Consider the following 13,648-nt stretch of genomic DNA (forward strand, 5'->3'; position numbering starts at 1 on the left):
CTGGGGTACACAGTCTGTAAGTGAGTGAAGCCTGGAGAATCTGGGTGTGTTGAACAAGAAGACTCTCCTGGATGGAGGGACCAAGCAACAAGTATGACTTTAGCCCCGAGCAAGCTGTGAATTCAGTGTCTTGGATGTGTGTGGTATAAAACTGGCCTCATTGGCTGAGATCTGGGGAACTGTGGTTCCAATAGGAGAAGGATGATCAGGAGGGAATATTTCAAATCCCGGGGGGTGGGGGGAAACAGAATTGCATGAGAGCCTCATGGTGTTTTAGAGGTTGGGTGATACACTCGTCCTCCCCTGTTAGTTCCAGTTCTGGAACCTCCTATGTGCACACGCACGCACACGCGCGCGCGCACACACACACACACACACACACACCCCAAGATCTATAGATTCTCCAGGGCCTTATATAAAGTGACATCGTGTTTGTGTACAACGCACACACATCCTTCTTTCCCTTATGTTATAAATCATCTCTTGATGACTTATACTAGCTGATGTGACATCAGCACTATGTAAGTAGTTGGACTCCATTATTCAGGGAATAATGATGAGAAAAAAGGACTGAGCTTGCTTAGTGCAGATGCCGTGTCTTTTTCTATTTTTGATCTGTGATTGGTTGGATCCTGGGTTGTGAAACCCTGGGATGTGGATGGGGGGGTGGGGTGGGCATATTCTGGGCAAAGAAAGGCTGGCCTACCCATTGCTTTACTAAGGTAGAGCTCAGTCTCAGAAAGGAAAGCCATGCCTCCCAACTGGAGTTAGATGTCACAAAGAACTGGATGCCCAAGTGAAAGTGCCAAGGCATGTATTGGTTCCTTCATCAGTCCCTACTTTATGGCTTCAGAACAGAAAAAAACATACAGAGATGGATCAAAGGTGGCCCCGATCCTCTAACCAGTCACTTATGTAGAAATTCTCCAGAGGAAATGTTTCACACACCTTTGCCTTTCTCTGAGCAGAGAACAGCTAGTTTTTAAACCACCCACTGCCCTAGGGAAAACTGAGCCCCGTATTATAAGTCCCTGGTGCTCATTCTGGCTTGCAGGTATACCCAACATCTCCATTCAGTTTACTGTAGAGGAGCCAGGAGATTCTGTGGAACTCAAAGGAATTGTACCCTCCTCGCAAGTCCTCCAAATAAATGAACTGTACAGCCCCACTGTCAAAAATAGAGGTGTTTGGGTAAGGAAATGGAAGAAGAGCAAAAAAGCATGAATTCTGGCCGTGAAATTGTTCCAGTGGAAAAATGAGAAAGAAAAACCGAAAGCGCATTATGAAAAAGGCTCCTCATGCAGACCGCCCCTGGAATCTAAGGTTACGTTCATTTGAATACTTGATTATCTGCGGTCAGGAGGAGACCTGGGGTCATGTATTCATCCAAGGAGAAATCACCTTGCAACCTTTGAGAACCTGGGGATTTCCTGAATTTGCCAAGACTATTCTCGAAGCCCTGACTGGCTGCCTTGGTTTATTTTCCCTCCGTCTCTCCAGTGTTTCTCGTTTGGGAGCCTGGCTGCTTTTTCTTGCAGAGCCACTGAGGGAGGGAGTGGAAAAAAAAAAAAAAGTCCTGGTCCTGCTTTTTAGGAGACTCTTCCCCCCCCGGGGGGGGGGGGGCAGACAGAGCCCTTGCTTGCAATCTTCCTTTTCGTGACAAAGGGTGAGTTTCACATCCCCAGAAACTGTCCCTGAAAGGAGAAGATGACTCATGGGTCCCAACCTACACCAAGGAGGCTGACAATCTAGAGCCACCATGGAGGGACAGTCTACCCAGGAAGCAAGGGTACGGCTGTGGGGTCCCCGTGGGGCCGAGAGAGAGCCACCCCTGGGCTCCAGCAAGCATGGAAGGACCCCGGCTGAACCTCACAGGCGGAACCTTTACCACAGTCCCCAGCGGGGCAAGAAGTGGTTTTGAGCCATTCCTCTGGCTTTGTGTTCCTCCTCCCTGGAAAGGCTAGCCTCTTTCCAGATGTGTCGGGGGGAAGAGTACGGGCCTCGGCCCTCGGAAGGGTAGGGCCCAGCCGTGATTTTTATTACTCCACTCTGGCCTGTTGGGAGTTCACCGTGGAGTCAAGCCCCGTGGCTTTGGAGGGCATGTCATTGTCCCATCACAGCCCCGAGTGTGTCCACCCCCCGGGGTGTGTCCACACCCCGAGTGTGGCTCACCCAGTGACCTTCTTGCTGACTAAATAAAGCAGTTTAGTATTTAGTGTTTTGGATGGACAAACTGGCGTCGGGGGAGAGACGACACATGTTGCGGTCCTGGCTTGTTTATGTAGTGGATCAGCCAGTCCTGGTTGTGCCTTGCAGAGACTCTGCCAGCTGGTGAGGCCAAAGTGAACTTTGGAAGTTCAAGTTGAAGTTGGGCCCTGTAGCAGGGGGGCCCTCACCTGCTGAACACACACACACACACACACACACACACACACACACACGCACACACCTGTCTCTCATAGAATCATTCTTCTCACATATTTAAGAACGAAACTGACATTGACTGCGGGTGTCTTTAGTGCTCTGCTTTATATCCGTGATTTGATCTGATCTGCAGCCAGGCTGGGTGCCCTGCAAGTGCTATCGCTCCCCTGGCTTTTCCAGACGAAGCAGGGACCTCAGGGAGGTTATTAAGTGACTTGTCCCCCCAGATGTCACAAAGCCACCGGCAAGTGGCCGGCGGGAATTTGAACCCGGGGCGTCAGCTTGACTGTCGGTCCATCAAACGCCCTTCCACCCCGTGAGCTTCCACACGATTAGAGAAACACTCTGTTGCCTCCCGCCGCTTCCGAGCATAAATCCCCAGGACCTTCGCCAGGTGCCCGTGGCTCACGCCTGTCGTGCTGAGTCCTCAAGAAGCTGAGATCTGAGGACCACAGCTCAGAGACAGCCCGGACAGACCTACAAAACTAGGAGCCTCTTATCTCTAACCGGGAAAAGGCGGGTGACCTGTGTGACCTGGCAGCTGACACCTGGGGCAGGCCTAGGATCCTCCGCGCACCATCCACAGGCCCGGATGGCCCAGGAGCTTGAACTTGCTCTCTCTCCCTGCCCATCAGGCTGCTTTTCTTTAACCACCCTGCGCTGCTGCTCTACACCTCTGGCTCCTCCTCGTTCTTCTGGCCTCGGCTTGCCGGCTTGCCGAGAAAAACACTTGAGACTCTTTCAATCTCCACACCCACCTACTTCAAATACCAGGCCCACAGGTCATTTTAATGAGGGAATTTTGCTAATCACTCCCGAGCCCCGGGGCAGAAGCTCCCACGTCTGCAGGTGCCGGCCAGGCAGGGCTGTGTCTCGGCAGCCGTCCTGGGCCGGGGCAGGCAGAGGGCAGAGCACGTGGTGCCCACAGTCAGAGCCTCCGTCAGACATGCCCCGTGGCTACCTGGAGCCCGCTGTGGCGGTTGATGCCAGGCCTGACAGGAAGAACACAAACGAAGAGGAAGGCGGGTTTGCATCCTAGGAGAGAATGTCATGTTTTCCTATGAAAGGGGGAAAAAAACATTATTGCTGTCTGTGAGATAAAAAACAGATGGCCTTGTGTTCAAAGCTATAAACAGAGCAGAGGGAGACCGGAAGGCGCTTGTCCTCCTGGGTACCCACATCACTGGGCTGGAAAGGCCGCACGGATCCTCACGGCCTAGGCTGGGCAGAAGCTCCTGTCGACTCTGCACAACATCCTGCCAAACGCCAGGCCTCACACCTGCAATCCTAGCTACTCCGGAGGCTGAGATGTGAGGATCCAGGTTCAAAGCCAGCCAGGGAAGGAACGTCTGGGAGACTCCTTAGCTCCAGTTAACCAGCAAAATGCCCAAAGCAGAGCTGTGGCTCAAGTGGTAGAACACTACTAGCCTTAAGTACAAAAGCTAGGGTATAGCATGCGGGACATGAGTTCAAGTCCCAGTACCAAACACAAAGGAGAATCCTAGGCACAAAATGATAAGAATTTCTATGAGCAATGGTTTTGCAAGGCCTTGCTCTGATTCAGTGTCTTCCCCACATAGGCTAATGCGCGATTAACCCTGGGGACACTGTCAAAATTCAAAAGCCCAAAATCCAGCCCTGGAAGAAACTGCTGCTGAGTTCTAACCTGAGTTCACAGCTCACTATGAAATACAGTTCCTGAGGGGCGGTGGTAGCAATGGTGCTTCATTTAACCATTCATCGATCCATTCACTATTTATTTATGCTGCCTTGAGGGCTTGAACTCAGAGCCTGGCTGCTGCTGCCTCTTAGCTTTTACACTCAAGGCTAGCACTCTACCGCTTGAGCCATAGCTCCATTTCCAGCTTTTTGTTGATTAGTTGGAAGTCAGAGTCTCCTAGACTTTTTTTTTTTGTCCTGGGTGGCTTTGAACCTCGATCTTCTTATCTCAGCCTTCTAAGTAGCTAAGGTCACCAGTGTGAACCACCAGCACCCTGCCAGCATGGTGCTTTTAATACCATGGGTTTAGGTTGCAGATGCTGGTGACACGGCACTTGCTGGTGGTGATTGGTGACATCAATGACCATAATGCAAAGAACAGTGACCGTCAGGGTGGGGGCTCCAGGGCCAGCTGTGTGTACAAGCTGTGTGACTGACCTTGACTGACCTTCTTTGAGCCTTAGCTTTGCTACCTCTTAATGGAAGGACATAAAAATCAGTCTTACTTCATGAGATGGTTGGGAGCATCGGATGAAATAGTATATGAGGAAGACGTTCGAAAAGTAGTAAGTTGTACGCAGACCTACAGATGACAGTATTATTGACACCCATATTCCTTGCTGTCAGTTGGAAAGCTGGACAGGTCATTTCATGAGGCCACCACAGCAACATGGCTGGCTTGTATTTGCTCTGGGCTCTGTGGAAGCCCCTCTCCATTCACATCCTCTGGGAATCTCAGAAAACGCCCTCATTCATAGCCATGGCTGAAGAGATGAGGTCAAGTTAAGGATAAATCCCACTGGGCTCCAAGTCCATGATGGGGACCCCTAAGTGGTGAGAGCACATTGGGCCCAAGGTCCACACAATGGGGTGTCAGCCATGTGAAGGCAGAGGCAGGAATTGAAATGCCCACACACGGTGGAAGGCCACGCTGAAAGCCAGAAAGAGGCAGATGGAGTCATCACTGGAGCCGGGAAGGGGAGCCTGGCTCTCGCTGCACCTTGAACTTGAACTTGGGGCCTCCAGAACTGCAAGAGGATACATTTCTGTGATGTTCAGCACCCAGTTGGTGGTACTTTCATACAGAAACCCCAAGAACACGTAGACAGAACGGTGCGTCCCTTGAAGTCTCCCACGGAGCTGGAGCTGAGCCTGTGGGCCCAGAAGAAGCGTCAGGGGGCTCTGGACTCTGGGGGAGGCCCGTGCACCTCCTCAGCAGGAATCTGAGACCTAGGGAGGCAGAATTTGTATGGGAATTGCAATCTAACTCTGGCTGGAGGAACCAGTCCTCTTTCTGCGCGGTCTCTCCCCTTCCTCCAGCCCCATCCGGACAGGATGAGGTCTCTACCCACTCTTAGTGTCTTCAAGGTACCTTCTCCTTTTTAAAAAATTTTTTTCCCATCAAAATCCCTCCCTCTACCTGGCAGTCCCATCCTTATCCTCCTCTCGTACCTCTCTGTGAAGGAAGCTGGGGTATGCCTAGGGGAAGGTTAGGCCCAAAACGGCCACCAACCCCATCCAGCCCTCATCTTAATTCATCCAACACGAAGAATCCTTTATGGGACTTCCTCTGCAATAGCCACAAAGCAAAGCGTCTTCTTCAAGGCAGCCTCCCCGCCCCCCCCCCCCCCCCGCAACCCGAGAAACCCGCGGCCCGTGACCCACTGGGCTTTGAAGGCAGAAGCACTCGTGTAAGGAGGCCTGAGGAGGCGAGCGGAGAGGCAGATGGGAGCCTAAACTGCAGAGTCGCAATGTCCTCATGATGGGGACGCAGAAGCACAAGAGTCAGGCTGGAGGAAGAGGAACGAGGGCGAGGTCTTCCAAAGGAGATTCGGAAGCTGGCTCTGGGATTCCATTTTGATGGGGAAAGTGTGCTGCACGTGGGATGGGAAAGTGAGGGTCAAACCCCGAGGGCCCATACGATGGTCGCGGTAATCGTGGCAGGATACTTTCTAGCCCTTCCAAGAGAGGCCAATAGATAGGGAAGAATTCCTAAGTAGAGCCTCTCGTGCTAACAGGGCTCTGTCTGTGTGGAATCTCATACCCTAGAAAGTATCCTGGCCTGGTCCACTGCCCAGGTCAGCCAAGACATTGACTATAAGTGCAAAGCAGGCTTCGTGGTCAAGCATCACCAGCTGCTCTTCTCTGTAGCATAGACGTTAATAGATACAGTGTGGATCCTTGGCGATTGTGTGTGTGTGTGTGTGTGTGCGCGCGCGCGCGCACGCATGCACATGTGCCCAAATATTGCGGTTTGAACTCAGGGCCTGCTGCTTTCACTTGTCTCATAGCTAACAATCTCCCACCTGAACCACAGCTTCACATTCAGCTTTTTGTAGCTAGGATTATAGTGTGTGCCACTGTTACCCAGCTTTATTTGGTGCAGGGTTTTTTATGATTAGGAATGGCTGTCTTGCTGTGCTCAAAGATTACACATTCTCATTGACATTTCTGTGTGGCCTGTGTATCGAAACATGAATGATAGTTGAAAATATTCTGTTCTAACGGGACAGGAAGGTAGTTTAGCTTTTAAATGGCAAATAATTTTCAGAGCAGGTAAGGGAGCATGTTTTTGTTTGTTTTTTTTTTTTTTTGGCCAGTCCTAGGCCGTGAACTCAGGGCCTGAGCACTGTCCCTGGCTTCTTTTTTGCTCAAGGCTAGCACTCTGCCACTTGAGCCACAGCGCCACCTCTGGCCATTTTCTGTATATGTGGTGCTGAGGAATCGAACCCAGGGCCTCATGTATACGAGGCAAGCACTCTAGCCACTAGGCCATATTCCCAGCCCAGGGAGCATGGTTTGTTTTTCTTTATTTCATTTCATCTTACATGAGTTAGAGAAGACATTGTGCTATCTGAAGAACTACTACATAGATACTGAATTTAATGTGTAAGTATTAAACACAAGCAATGAAGTTGAGCTTACCTTTCCTAAGTATATGTATAATATTTTCATAATGATCCATGCATATGTTTGTATTAATGGTATTTATTGAATCATAACCTATAAATTGAATGTTCATCTATGAACTTAGTGGTCATAACTCTCATTCTGGCCAGTCTCATGAGCCGTTCTGATAAAAATCCAGTATTTCCAACTAATATTTAAAAATAATCAGCAATTGATATTTTTAAATCCAAGTAGAATAATTCTGACTTAGAATTTGGATTGTAATAATCCTAATTCATTATTCTAATTCATAGTTCTAATTAAAATAAACTTTTAATTTATCCTTAAATCTAGAAATGCTACTTTTTTTTTAATTCACAGAAATCTAAAGATAGAGGAGAAAGATGGATCTGGTTTTATCGCTCCTCTTTGCTCTAATTTTATAAAGCATTATGGAGAACAATGGGGAGTGGAAGAAGAGAAACAAGGAAATCAACAGCTCTCATTCCAATCCTGAGCTCTGTGTGTGTGTGTGTGTGTGTGTGTGTGTGTGTGTGTGTGTGTGTGTGTAAGAAAGTACTGGAGTCCATCTGAGTCTTGATGTGGAAGAAATATAAACTCGAATCGCTCTTGATCCTGTGTTGCTCAGTGGTAATGAAATCAAAGCCCTCTCACTGTGTGGAGTGTCACACCTAGTAATAATAGCATCAGTGTGCATTCCAGAGTGTAAGTGGAGCCAGACCCGAGGGAGGGCTGGGAAACCCAATCGTTGGTGGTGTTGCCCGTCACCTTACCAGCGCCAGGCCTGGGGAGCGGGCGTGAACCACCGCGTGGCCAGCGGTGACCCGGGCCATCCCTCAACCTCTCTTGTTCTGTTTGGTCTGAACAGGGAAGAGCTTCACTCTGACCATCACCGTCTTCACAAACCCACCGCAAGTCGCCACCTACCACAGAGCCATCAAAATCACCGTGGATGGTCCCCGAGAACCCCGAAGTAAGTGAGGCCCTTTTGGTGTGTGTGTGGGGGCAGGGGGGAGCTGGTGCACTCTTGGGAACTGCACATTCTGTGGTTTCAAGTTCTCCCCCGGGGAGATGTCGGGCTCCTCAGGGAGGAGGAGTAGCACTGTTTCACACCTTCATTCCTCAGACGTACCCACTGGGCTCTTTCTGGAAGTGTCCGCTGGGAGGTCAAAAGGAAAGCAGACTGTTGACAGGCTTGAGACCCATTTGGGGCCCATTTGAGATTAAAGGTCAGACCGTCAAAGACATAGGGACGTCCAGCAGTACCAGAAACGCACACTGAGTGGAAGATTATCCAAACAGGCACAGCCAAAAGAGACCGGAGGGTCAGAGCAGACCGCTGGGACTAACGGCCATCGCTACCAGCCTTGTATTACCTGGTGAAGGCTGGAAGTGAAGACACCCCCCCTCCCCCATCACACAGCACGGTCTAACTGTGGAATTGTTCAAAATAGAGATGGGAAGACAGTAAATATAGAAAGACCAGCCCTAAAAAATAGCTCCTGTGAGGAAAGCATTTTTTTTTTTTTTAAAAGGAGTCAGTTGTTTAGTCTGCAGGGAAGATGTCTTCAGGGTGACTTAATGACTATCTTTGAGGAAACAGAAGTAACGCTCTTGCGTTTTCCTGCGTCCCACCTACCCTGGCACAGGCCGGCAGGCCGGGGTGCACCTCCAGGTCTGTGGGCTCACAAACCCTGGTCTCCTAACTCTGCCAGGCTCCTGGTGTTAAGTCAACATCGTTCTCTCCTCTGAGTTAGAAGGCAAACATTTTTGTTGTTGTTGTTGTTAGGTGTCTTCCTTCTTAGGCTGTGAGGCAGGAAGGTGAATGGAATTGAGACTATGGTGAATTCTAGGGCCACAGAAGTCGAGTTCTTTTTTTTTTTTTTTGGCCAGTCCTGGGCCTTGGACTCAGGGCCTGAGCACTGTCCCTGGCTTCTTCCCGCTCAAGGCTAGCACTCTGCCACTTGAGCCACAGCGCCGCTTCTGGCCGTTTTCTGTATATGTGGTGCTGGGGAATTGAACCTAGGGCCTCGTGTATCCGAGGCAGGCACTCTTGCCACTAGGCTATATCCCCAGCCCAGAAGTCGAGTTCTTGAGCCCCCAGCTGGTCTCAGAGGCTCTGAACCTCTGTGTTACCTTCTGCACAATGCCTGTAATGATGAGAGCTTCTTTATACAATGGAATGAGTGCTGTTTGCTAGGACACTTGCCTCTCAGAAGATGTGAGCGACCTCTGCCAATCTCCTCCCTTCTCCCCCCCCCACCCCCCCCCCCGCCTTTGTCTCTGCTCCGGTTTCCTTCGCAGCTCCACGGTGGTGGATCTGTCCCCTGGGTGCTTGAAATGGCCCCCTGGGGTGTGGCTCTCTACAAGGCGTCCAGTGGTCACTGCAGCTGGTGACAGGCCTTTCCTGAAGTCCTGGTTAAGCCTTGCTTACCTGATTCTCCCAGTGGGTGGAGCCTCAGAAAGCGCCCCCCCCCCCCAAGCTGCAGGGCCGGCGGGCAGATTGCAGAGGGTGCTGCCCCGAGTGTGAGTCTCCTAACCTGCATTTCCACTCCTGATCTTGGGTTTCCCTGGAGGGCTCTTTCAGCCTTTTCTTTGTTCAGCCCATTGAGGCATCTTGGCCATACCCAGATTCAGGAAGCTCTGGGACTCCCCGTCATGATTCTTCTGTATAGGTGCATAGCACACAGAGCAAATCACAGGTCCACAGAGGCATTGCACGACCCAGACCTGGTGGTGCTAAGCTAAAGACAGACAGTGATCCTGCATTAAATGAGACCTTTGGCTCAGTAGAGGACCAGAAAGGAAGCAGGCTCACAGGAGAGCTCCATGCAGGGCTGGGAGAGGCAGTCGGTGGAGGGTAACAAGGCCAGCACCCAGGGTGACTATGCCACTGGCAGACTGACACAGATGGCTGGAAAATCTCTAAAACAAGCAGCAGCCAGCTGCTGGTCATTTCAGACCTGGTTGAAGAAGATGCTTAACCCAGAGGACCCTTTTATAAGCCCCCCACTTCCCTTCCCCTTTCTTGTGGAAGAAGTCAGGCTTTCACCTGGCGGCCAGCACACACTTCCTGGAACGTTTAAATAACTGACCACGTGGTGGCCCTTGTGACTTTTAAGAATTGGCAAACCCAGGGGAAATTCTCTTGATTGTAATAGGCCGCCTGTCTCTACAGTGTACATAGCCCCTGCTGTTTTATAACTTAAGAAAACAGTTTGTAGGAGAGCAGGCAGAAGAGGTTTGCTTCAAGAGGCACCATTTGCATGCAGCCTTTGCTGCCTAATGGAATTTGAGGGTCTAGGGAAAATTTAAATGGGTGGAAATAAGGATACAGTATGATATAAATAGGTGTTACAGCTCCAGGTAGCCAGGCTCAGGTTTCACAAGTGAGTTCTAGAAAAAAGCCAAATGCAGGCAGATTTTTTTTTTTTCTTTTAAAGCCACTTAGGAAACACTAATTTTTCTGCTTGTTCTACCAAGCCTCAGTGGTCCTGAGTATTCTGTAGTACTCTTAGTATTCTGTTCTCTTCTCATCTGGGTGTCCTGATTGAAAGTGGGGACTACTTGTGAGTAGAACTCTAACCATAGTCACTTACTAATGTAACAGTAAGGGAGGACCATGCATGACCACCAGGACACGTTTATGGTGTTAGCCCCTGGATGAATGGAACCTCTCCAGTCCCAAGTTGAATATTATTGCAAAGTTGTCTTGTCTCAGGAAGCCCAGCATTTTGAGAGCCTTCAAGATAGTCACTTCAAAGATAAGAAAGAACAGCCCCAGAGAAAGGAAGTGGTTTGCTGAGGTTGAAAGGAAGTGGCTGGCGATGAAGTGGAGATGGGAATGAGGAATTCCTCATTGGTATCTAAGTATGGGCTCTTATCCATCCATCTACCTGACAGATCATCTGCTCATCTCTCTTCATGGGTACCAAACTCTTGTCATCTGTTTCCTGTTCTCTCAGATAGCCTTCCTTCATGAGGAACTGACTTATGTAATCTCTCACGTTGGCCCCAGCACTAAGGTTGCCTAGGAATGGTAAAGAGTAGCACTTCATTGTAGATATGGTACTTTAATTTGAAGTGTTTGCACCAAAGACCAGGGAGAAAGCTTAACTCATTCAACCTGCTGTCGGAATCAAGAATTGAGGGAGGAAAAAAACCTGTTGTACCCCATCTGTCAGTCATACAGATGAGAAAATTCAATGTTTTCCTCCCTCTCCACTGTTTTTAGTGTGAGGTATTGAAAGTAGCATATTCCAGACAGAAGTGTTTTGCAAGTTCAATGGCTACTCTCTCTTCTATAGTAGCCATCCTGCCACTTAACAAGTCAGAACCTGTTTTACCCACTTCCTGTGGGAAGTTTTTACATCTCAGACCAATACACAAAGTAGCAATTGTTGAAAGTTACATTTGTTATGAGGAACATATAGTATCAGAAGAGAATTTCTGCCTGAGATAATTTCTAACAAGCAGTAGGGGGTGATCTATTGTAAGTCAGCATGTGAAATATTTAACTTGCTAACTGGTTGCAAGATGGTGTAAGCATAAAAGAACTGTTAGAGATAGAACATTGAGAAACTTCGTGGAAAAGAATAGTGGTTAATGAAACAAATATTGGCCATTTCTGGGGCAACTTCTGCCCTTGGGTAAAGACCTGCTTCGTGGGTGCTGTGTTCATCTTGATCTTGTGTTCACAGTAACAGAGAGCACGATGCTGGGAACTTTGGAGACCTTGCAGGAATTCTTCCTGACTGATGATTTTTTTTTTTTACTTAATAGGGAGTCATAGTCAAAATAGGCCAACTAGAATGCCTAATTTGCAGTGTTCCATGCTTTTTAAAGTACCTTGTTGAGCTTACGTCCCATGAATATAATTTTCTTCTATTATATAGAATATAATTTTCTTCTATTATATAGAATATAATTTTCTTCTATTATGTAGTATATCTATCTATGTGTGTATATGTGTGTATACATGCAAGTATATGTATATATATATGCATGTAAATAAACATACACCCCCCCCACACACATACACACCTTGGACTTAAAATCAGAGCCCGAGAGGGTTTAGTGGTAGAGAACTTGCCTAGCATGCACAAAACCAAAAAACAAAATAGTTAAGATTGACAGAAACCTATGGGATGACTGTGTCTATGGGTTCTTACAATTAACATGTAGGGTTTTGTTTTTCACAACATTATTTTCAAGGGTTGGGGGTATAGATCAGTGATAGAGTGCTTGCTTGGTATACATAAAGTCCTGGGCTTGATCCCTAGCACTGAAACGTTACTTTCTCTTATAATAATCATAACAATAATAAGAATAAGAATAGCAGCTGACATGAGATAATATTAATGACTTGCCCAACACTGTTCAAAGTACTTCACGGATATTCATCTATAAAACCTTGAAGCAGAAGGCAACGGAGAACCTAGCTCAAGGTCACACCAGTGAGAGAGAACTGCAACTCAGCAATCCAGACAGTAGCATCCACCCACGCCACAGTTTTGTTTTGTTTTGTTTTTTTAACTGTGCTGTCATTTGAGCTTTGTTATATTGTAACTCTGAATTTTTTATTAGGAGAGTTTATCAATATGGGTCTGTTTTACATATGGTTCTGTTGGGAAAAGCAGAGCCCTGTGTCTCTCCACGGTCCATGCCAACAGGAAGGTCTCTTCTTGTCTTCCAGGTAGGGCTAGAGTGAAGTAGACCTCTCGAAGCAGTTGCCTACTGTCCAGACCCTGACAGGCGGCACAGGTACATGCAGTTGGCTCTGCATGCCATTGAGATGTGGTTGGGGACCTGACATCAGCGGGACTGTGAAATGCACTACAGTCAGTGGCTCGTGCCTGTCATCCTAGCTACTCAGGAAGCTGAGATCTGAGGCAATCCTTGGCATTTGAAGCCAGCATGAGCAGGAAAATCCAGGAGACTCTTACCTCCAATGTCCCACCAAAAAGCTGGAAGTAAGGTGTGGCTCTAGTGGCAGATGGTTAGCCCTGAGTGCAAAAGCTAAGGGACAGTGCCCAAGTACTGTGTGTGTATGTATGTACGTGTGTATTACCCAGAACCTAAGTCTCCTGCCAGTATGGATGTACAAGACAGATGAATAAGGTGACAATAGCAACCACCAGGGCAACCATCTGCATGTCAGGATTTCATCGAAGGTCTATGTGCACAGCATGGCCGCCTTGTTCACAGTAAATCGCTTCCAGCATAGCTCTCTGGTAATGAATATGATCTACTGCTCACTTCATTCCTTCGATTTTTCAAATGCATGATTTTTTTTTTAAGAGGCAGAGATCAAGAGAATCGTACTTTGAGGCCAGTATGGGCCAAAAGTTAGCAAGACCCATCTCAACCAATATGCCAGGCGTGGTGGTGTACACCTGTCATCCTAGCTAAGTGGAGATGTAGATGGGAAGATGATGGGCTGAGGCTAGCCCTAGGCAGAAATCAGACCCTAGCTAAAGAATAATCTAGAATATAAAGGGTTTGTATGGAACTCAATGGTAAGTGCACCTATCTGGTAAGTGCAAGGTTCTAAGTTCAAACCCCAGTCCTACCAAAACAGATAGATGGATACACT

General features: G+C 48.3%; 1 protein-coding gene across 4 annotated transcripts in view; it reads left to right on the forward strand.

Moving 5' to 3' along the window:
* Runx1 (RUNX family transcription factor 1) overlaps positions 1-13,648 on the forward strand; it is a 217,008-nt gene that overhangs the window by 149,005 nt on the left and 54,355 nt on the right. For all 4 annotated transcript variants that reach the window (XM_048346255.1, XM_048346253.1, XM_048346257.1 and 1 more), the window contains one exon: positions 7,922-8,026. In XM_048346255.1, coding sequence (XP_048202212.1) covers positions 7,922-8,026 — 105 coding nt within the window. The remainder of the gene's footprint in view (positions 1-7,921; positions 8,027-13,648) is intronic.

Source organism: Perognathus longimembris, chromosome 5 (assembly GCF_023159225.1).
Source record: "Perognathus longimembris pacificus isolate PPM17 chromosome 5, ASM2315922v1, whole genome shotgun sequence".
Lineage (NCBI taxonomy): Eukaryota > Metazoa > Chordata > Mammalia > Rodentia > Heteromyidae > Perognathus > Perognathus longimembris.